This window comes from Microtus ochrogaster, unplaced genomic scaffold (genome assembly GCF_000317375.1).
Source record: "Microtus ochrogaster isolate Prairie Vole_2 unplaced genomic scaffold, MicOch1.0 UNK4, whole genome shotgun sequence".
Taxonomy (NCBI): Eukaryota; Metazoa; Chordata; class Mammalia; order Rodentia; family Cricetidae; genus Microtus; species Microtus ochrogaster.
Window position 1 is genome coordinate 12,017,644 of NW_004949102.1, and position 8,545 is coordinate 12,026,188.

General features: G+C 48.8%; 1 protein-coding gene across 2 annotated transcripts in view; it reads right to left on the bottom strand.

Moving 5' to 3' along the window:
• Positions 1–8,545, bottom strand: part of Slc13a4 (solute carrier family 13 member 4) — a 39,859-nt gene that overhangs the window by 19,825 nt on the left and 11,489 nt on the right. For both annotated transcript variants that reach the window (XM_005365823.3, XM_026788598.1), the window contains exon 3: positions 1,577–1,713. In XM_005365823.3, the coding sequence (XP_005365880.1) occupies positions 1,577–1,713 (137 nt within the window). The remainder of the gene's footprint in view (positions 1–1,576; positions 1,714–8,545) is intronic.

Genomic DNA, 8,545 nt, shown 5'->3' on the forward strand with positions numbered 1-8,545 from the left:
TTATGGCTAGTGACCATGGCCAGGAAAAAGCCTTTAAAGTAGGAAAGGATAGCTTTGGTAGAAAGGTCCCAGGGTACGGACTCACTGGTTGTTATTCTTGCTCTGTGGACATTAGGTGGAGCCCTGTGATGTGTCTCTTACGGACAAGGGGGTTCTTTCCCCTCTCCCTGCAGCCAGGGAGTCTAGGGCACAACTGCACCCCTTGCTCAGTGTAAGTCAGCATAGTGATTTGGGAGCAAACCGAGATGCGAGTCCTGGCACTCAGTTACCTGGCTACCTGTCTCAGCATCAACTAGTTGCAGGAATGGCCGCAAAGCCACCGAGGTGCTCTCTGTCCCCACTTGTGTGCGTGTCTCCAGCTAGTCTCTAGCAGAGTCAAGCTTGGAGGAACACAGAGAGAAGATAACCTTCAGATTAGCTCCCCTTGACTTGGAAGCACAGGGCAAGCTGTGCCTATACAGACCTGGTGCTAGTTATCATTAGATAAGGACACAGAAGTGGCTTTGTTTATATTTCGGATGACCTTGCACAATCTGGGGGCAGCAGATATGTGGACTGTGCCCAAGTAGGGCAGAGTCCTGCCAGTGTTTTGTTTTAAACAGACAGCAATATGGTTCGAATGTTTTGCACACTAATGGCAGCATGCCACGCGGGTGCCAACCTGCTTGGGTAGTGTGGTAAATAGGGAAGAAGGGAAACACAAATGTGCGAAAATTCTTGTCGATAGTATAGTTTTCAAGAGCTCTGCAGGGGCTAGAGATGTGCCTCGGGGCTACAGTGCTTGCCCAGGGTGAGGTCCAGGTCCAGGCTTCTTCACTCATCCCACCAACTCCCTCACCCAGTACCACAAAAGAAACAAAGCTAAACTAAAGCAAAGGAGCCATAAGGTCCCAAGAGGATGGAAGAAATGCCCCACCCCCACCCCCAGAAGCTGAGTGGGCAGATGGTGGCTGGGCCTGCGTGGATTAAGCCGTAGTTAGCAACTCCCCTTAGCAACCTGGGAGACAGGAACAGGCTTTAGAGTTCCAACTTGTTAGTCAAAAAGACCGATGCTGGAAATGAATGCTACCTGATTTACAGTTTGCCCCTGGGACTGGAGAGACAGCTCACATAAGATGTAGTGGAAAGTCTTGAACTAGGCACGGAGAAAGGGAAGACACTCACTGCCTGCCTGATGGGTCTGGGGTCTGAAGCACCAGCAGCAACTTGGGTACATGGCAAGAGACACCCATATCTTCTTAAATGACAATGGGGAAGCCACCCACCTCTTGGTCCAGTGTGTACCCTAACCTACAGGGAAAAAAATGGCAAACTGTTTCTGTTGGCCCATTTTGTGCTTTCTGTCAAGGCCCTCAGGTGTGGCAAACCTGCTGTCCTTACAGTCCAGGTGTGATGTGAATGCCTTAGATCGGGTGACAGTCGCCATCAGGGCTACTGTTCAAGTCGGCATCCCGGCTATAGGATGCGGGAGGTCAGTGTCCATCACTCTGATGTCATCTCCTCATTAGCAGAGGAGCGCCAGTACACATCCTCCTGCGGCTCAGGCCCCGCCCCCCGGTCCCCACACGTGACTCACATGCCTGGCTTGGCTCCGGCCATCAAGACCATGCGCAGGGCGATGCGCTTGTGCAAATTCCACTTCTCCACCGCGGCCGCCACGCAGATGACACCCACCAGCAGAAGTGTGGTGTTCTTGAAGTACTCAGCCGCCACCTGTAGGGAGAGCGGCGAGGTCAGCCACTGCGGAGTGTTCTGAGACCCAGAGGCTGGTGAAGGAGAAGCAGGGAGGTGAGGCTTAGTCAATACCTGGTTATCTCCTCCCCTTAGCGTCCTGCAGTTCTGGGATCAAACCCAGGGCCTTTCCCACGCTGGACAAACACTCTACCATTAACCTCCACCACTAGTTAAAATGGTTTGTTAACTCCTAAGCACCGGCTGACCTTGGGCATCACCATATCAAACTCTTCACAAAGGCCATCCTCCCATTTCACCACCCCCCCATAATAACTCCATGTGCCTAATAGTCTCCACTTGTAGAAGGAAGGTACTAAATTTGAATTTGATGTGAATTTTTCTTTAATAAATTTATTTATTTTATGAATGTGAGTTTTAAAAAATTAACACACATACATATGTATTTTAATTTTGATCTTTAAAAAATTATCAAAACAGGATGCAATAGCATAGACCTGTGCTGGGATTATAGCCAAGTGCCGCCACACTCCACGGGATAGAATTCTTGAAGGGAATTTACAGTTTGCCTTCCTTTTTTCCTATTTCCCTCAAAGGAAAAAAAAATTAACAAAGAAAGAATAAAATTATAGACTATAATTAATTTTTCATCTTTCACTTTGGTTAACATTCCCTTCTCATCCGCATGGTCTCCCCCGCACACCCACCCCCTCCCTTGTGGAACCTCCCCATTCCCCGTGTTCCCCTTTCTCATCACATGCTCTGGCATGTCCTCACTCAGAACATTCTGTCTTCATCCCTGGTTCTACATTCGGAACAGACTTCAAAGCCAAGTTCAGACCCAGTGCAAAAATTCCATACACTGTAGAGCGCTTGGGGCAAGACTGGGGTTGTGGCTTTACTTAAAGCTAAACGTCGCAGAGAGCTCAGGGCGAGGCTGGGCTGGTGGCTTGAGGTGTGTGCTGAGGTTTGGTTAGTTTTTACATTCATCTCTTCAGTCTTTCAGCAAAAATTTTGGATTGCCAATAGTGGAATAACGTGCAAAAGTAGATAAAGAAATAAAATAATAAATTAATGATACATAAATCAATAAAAATAATCACATAGTTGGAAGAACCATGGCAGAAAGTGAGGAGTTGAACTTTTCAATTTAAAAATGTCTCTCAGAGTGACCAAACAAGAACATTTTTAACTTCAGGAAAAATAATTGCACAGTAAAAGACATTTAAATATACTAAAATATGTGGGATTGGAAGTCAATGACATTTATATAACCACACTAAGAGTTTCCTTTTGGTTACTGAACTAAAAGAAGTTGGGGGGCTGGGGAGATGGCGTGGTTGGTAAAATAAGTGTCAGCCAGCCTGCTGCTATGAACTAGGATCCCCTGAATCCACGTAAATCTGCATGCATCTGTAATCCGGTGCTCCTGTGTGGAGATGGGAGGCGGAGGCAGGAGAGTCATCTGGAAGCTCTCCAGTCAGCTAGACTGTCATAGAGCGGCAGATACAGGAGAGAGCCTGCCTCAAACATATACACTGTGGTACGTACGTACCCGCAGCCACCACCCCTCCCGTATAGTTAGTTATTGGAGAATGAAGGGATCCACAGTGGGGGTGTAAGAGAACACAGTTCTTACCTGCCACATGGGAGGTGTCATTTAATAATGTCTAAAACCAGTGACTCAGTGGGAATATGGTGATTCGTGCCGGGGTGGGGGGTAGCACAGGTGAAAGGCACGGCGTCTGAGGCTGGCTGGCTGGGTCTTGGAAAAAGTGAGGAAGAACTGGGGAAGGAGACTCCTGCTTTCATGATAGACTCGTTCAGTTTAAACTTTGTTCAAGCAAACCTTCGTAGCCACAACAACGGAACCTACTCCATTTCTCTTTGTTTATCTCCCCCCTTAAAAATTTCATGTTTTTTTTTTTTTTTCCACAGTGTGGTTCATGCCTATGACCATTTCCTGGGAGGCAGAGCCTTGTGCTTCTGGTTGACCTAGCTCTTGCCCCCAAGCTTCCTCATCAGTTGACCATGGTCATGAATGCTCCCAGATGCCATAGGAAGTCTTCTACTACAGGTAGTTCAAAATGTTCCTGGCAAGACACTGTTCCCCAGGAGGAGTGAGTGTGGCTGGGATGCTATGGGGCCATAGCTGCTATGGGGCCAGTACCTTTCTAGTTTCCTCCCTAGGTTTCTGTGAGTTGGCTTGGGACAGCCTTGAATTTTCCTTTGTCTACCGAGAGGGAACCCTACAACAGACATACGACATGGAAATCATGGGGGATGAACCGTGCACTACCCTGTGACCCCTGCTTCTTCCACGGAAGAGTTGCTGAGACTGTAATTCTACTCCTAGAAGGCTGGCAACAACGACGTGTTCTCTGCTCCTTTGACATGTGCCATCTCGTAACACCAGTTCATCTGTGATGCCTTCTAGAAGGCTCAGTGCTCCTCGGAGGTGGGACTACTCTCTCGCGGTCCCACCCAAGGATAAGAGGAGGACCATCAGGTAGGTTGGAGCACCTTCTACACTCCAGGTGCTTTGCAGTTCACAATTGCTTTTTCCACTAAGCCCTGCAGAAGTCCTAGCGGACGTACCCTGGTTGTGTTTAGTTTTAAGATGAGCGAACTCAGAGAGGTTGAGGAACCCGTATGAAGTCACAGGGCGAGGGCAAAGATGGGGTATCCAAGCATAGCCGAAGCTAAAACCTACTAGGTACCATGCTGTATGAGGTGGACCAGCCAGAAAACAGCTGCGAGCGGGTCATTCAGTATCCAGAAAGCCCAGGCCGGCATACATTTCTAGGCTTCACCCACAGCCACAGTCTTGACACTGGCTGTAACTGCTGAGGCCTGCTGCCAATCAAAGACTCCGCTTCAGTGTGTTACTGGCTCTGTGATGTTTTCTCACTGAGTGTCTGTTGAGCTTCGATCAATTCAGGTGTCCTCCCTGATCTCTTGTATGTGAGCCAGGGGCTCTCTTGATGTAGGCTGAGAACACAGAGGTTGCACAGGAAAGTGGGAGGAGCGAGAATTCCAGAGTCAGCCACCCTAGGGAGATTGCGCAACCCCTCTTGGCTTTTTTCTTTTCATCTCAGTGAAAAGCAGGGTTATGTAAATCCCTACCTTGGAAAGTTGTTGCTACGAGTAAATGCCAGCGGCAAACCTAGCTAGCATGGCCTGCCACATAACAACCGGGACTTCTGGCAACTCTCTTCCTGTTCCTAGAAACTTTACTCAAAGCCTGACCTGGTCTGGGGCCACCAGCATATGGAGTAGGCTCCTGCACAGAGCTAAGTCACAGGGGTACCTGCTCCTTCACCCTGGTGAATGAAAGTCCTGCTCCGTGGCGGTGTCTGTGATTTTCCCAGCCCACTGGCTTCTCTTCCACAATAAGACCTCGCTTAGTTAGAGCCCCTCCAGGGCACCTCCAAGTCTCCAGATTCCTAAGGATTATCTTAACCGTTTTCTAAAGTGTGCTACCTGCTTCCTGACTCTGTTGGATCTGCCACCTTGTTCTAGTCTCCTTCCAACAGGCTCAGCGTCCGACTCCCAGCCCAGCAGTGCCCACTCAGGGGCACGCACACCTCACTAGCAGCTGCCAGCACTGAGTCTCCCTTCCCTGCCCACATCTTACACTCTTTCTCTCTTCTCAGGCCTATCGGGACAAATTTCCTCAGCTGTCCCTTCCCCACGTTTTAATACTTGCCAGCTTGGAAGAGCTGACAGCAGAACCTGTTGGAGTTATCTGTAAGCAGCACTAGGGTCTAACAGGGCACTTCTCCCAGGAAGATAGCTCATGGATTTGTGATGAGCATGGGGGCAGCCATTGCCTCCTCTGCCTTTCCACTCTCTAGCTTTCCCAGAAGCGAATTAGTATTTGGAGACTGCATTTTAGAAGAGATGGGTCCCCGAGAAAAGGTGTCATCAGAGAGAGGGGTATGGGAGGAGCCTGGGCTCTGGAGAGCAGCGGCTGGCTGTTACCCCTACCCCATACCCAACCATCTCGCCCATGAGCTAGAGGCTCTCTGACAAGCTAACAGACCCCATGTTGGTCACTCGGGCCTGGGAAGTGGCAATAGCAGAGCAACTTAACTCACTAATAATCAGGGGCTTGGTGGCCTTCAGCAAGACAAAGCAGCTGGGCCCCAGGAATGCTCAGCAGGAAGTACTCATCAAGAAAGGAACAGAAGTCAGTGCCAGGGGCTGGGGAGTGAGGGGTGGAGCTCTGGTCTGCCAGCACAAGCAGGGGAAGGGAATGAGAAGAAACAGGAGGGACGGGCAGACTCAGAAGAGAGATCCATCCAGGTTTCCTCAGAGAGGGACGAGGGAGACGACTTTGAAAGAGCTGGCTTGGCCTTGGCTTGGGGGACAAAAGCCAAAGGATGCCTGTTAAGTAGTCCTTTATTAGGGAACTGCAGGGGACTTTAGCTGAAGGTGGTGAGCTTTAAATATTCCTTTCCCTGGACACGAATGTACCCTGGACACAGCCACCTCCCTTGATCTGCAGTTTTCGTTTTCTGTGGTTTTAGTGACCCACTGTGGTTGGAAAATTCCAGAAATAAACAATCCCTGAATTTTGACTTGTACTCTTCCCAGCAGCAGTATGAAATCTCCTGCCTCCTATTCAGGACACGCGCTATCCCCAGGCCCAGTGTATCCACTCTGTATAGGTGAGTCTCCCGCTAGTCATCCATCGGTTATCTTAGTCATAAGAATCACTGTCATCCTAGAGTACCTGTGCTCAAGGAACTCAGTGTATTTAATGATGACCCTAAAGCAAGGACTGGAGTAATGGAAAGGGCTTAAACTCCAGAAGGACATTTGAACTCTGGTCCTCAGTGGCAAAACTGCAGGGCACCGGGGAACATAATACATTTAGTGTTTAATGCTCCGTGTTTTTAGGCAACCACAGGGAGACTTGGGACATAGCCCTTACTTACAATGTATAAGTGTGTGTGTGTGTATGTGTGTGTGTGTGTGTGTGCAGTGGACTATGAAGTATTACTTTAACTATTTTTTAACTTTTTTTATTTTAATGGGAGGAAGTAGATTGTGGCTCTGTTTCAAGAAGTTTGAGAATGGGAATCCAGATATCAACTTCGTCTTGCTGTTTATCTCACAAAGAATGTGGGCTTGAACCTCTTTGGGGGCCATCCTCATGGGAGACAGGCAGACAGAGGACTGACTCCTTGTTCTTGCGTGGAAGATGGTGCCGCGATAGGCCCTTTCACACTCAGAACAGCACAAGGGTCTTACAATGTCCATGGGATAGGTACTTCCACCCTGGCAAGTTTTACAATGTGGGCAAAACTCTCATTGAGCCTAAAGCGTGCTCTTCAGCCTGGTTGGCCAGCTGTCGCGTTCCCAGAATCCACCTTTCTTTGGCCCATGGGACTAGGCACAGCACTTGACACCTACAGCCACACCTGGTGTTCTCATGGGTGTTGGAGATTTGAACTCGGGTCCTCTTAATTTCACAGAATGTTCTCTAACTCACTAGGCCATCTCCCCAGCCCCAGTTTACATTTTATGTTGGACTGCATTCATAGTTATTTTAGGGGGCGTGCAGTCTGAGGGCCACAGTGTAAACACATCTACAACTTTAGTCCCAGAACTGGATGCCTGACTTAGCATTGGGTCCTGTCAAAACCAGGACATTACGCTACTCTGGCTAGTGTCTAAGGAGGACACAAAGGCCAGCCATGTCCACCTCTCTGCTTGCCATTCCCTCAGGGCAGCAATGTTGCTATGCTGAGAATATCCTGTAGGGACTCCTTCTCATCAGTGGATTTTATTCCTGGGAACCCTGGTTTTCAAATGCATCTGCTGCTGTTAATTCCAGGGATAGCTGTGGAAAGGAAGAGACCAGGGAAGTCCAAGTAACTGGCACCTCAGGCTCCCGTCCCTGTTTGAGTAGGCCTTGCTCTTTCTCCTGTTTTGTATATTGAGTCCTTAAGATTGGGTTTAAAGAAAAGGTATTGAGTCAGGCCTGGTGGCACACATTTGTAATGCCAGCTGAGGCAGGAGGATGGAAAGTTTGAGGCCAGCCTGGGCTACATGGTAAGACTCCCACTCCTCAAGAAATAAATGAAGGATCCCAAAAAAGAAAAAAAGAGAAGGAGAAAAAAGGTACTGTCGCTTATAAAAAATATTCTTTTGGGGGCTGGAGACATGACTCAGTGATAAAGAGCACTTGCTGCTTTTCCAGAGGACCCGGGTTTGGTTCCTAGCACTCACATAACTGCCTATAACTCTGGCTCCAGGGGATCTGACACTCTCTGGCCTCAAGGACACCTGCTTGAATGCAGCGCACATAAACTCATCCAGGTTTGCATGCATACACATAAATAAAAATAACTAAGTAACAAATATTTAAAAAATTATTTTAACACACTACCTTAGCAAGGGGTCCTAGATGGACACCCAGGGAGACCCCAAACCTGGCCTAACTCCCATGTGGCTGGAGGTCTTGACCTTATTCTCCACAACTTCAGTTTCTGACGTAGGATTCTGCAAAGTACACAGAGTGGGATGGCTGAGGCAGGGGCTGGGCTTGAGGCCAGGCATGAAGTTTGGTCTGGTGATGGCTCAGAGGAAGTTGTTCCTCCCACAGAAATAAGAACTTAGCCTCAAAGGGTCTACAGCTTCCATATCTGGTGTGATATGAAATTCAGCTGAAGTCGATGGGCAGGCTGAGATTATGGCAGATGGCCCACCTGAGGTACAGCCCACATCCCTGAAGGACCTACATGCAGGAGGAGGGTCAGCCTCCATGTGCAGCCTGTGTGCAGGAGGAGGGTCAGCCTCCATGTGCAGCCTGCTTGCAAGAGGAGGGTCAGCCTCCATGTGC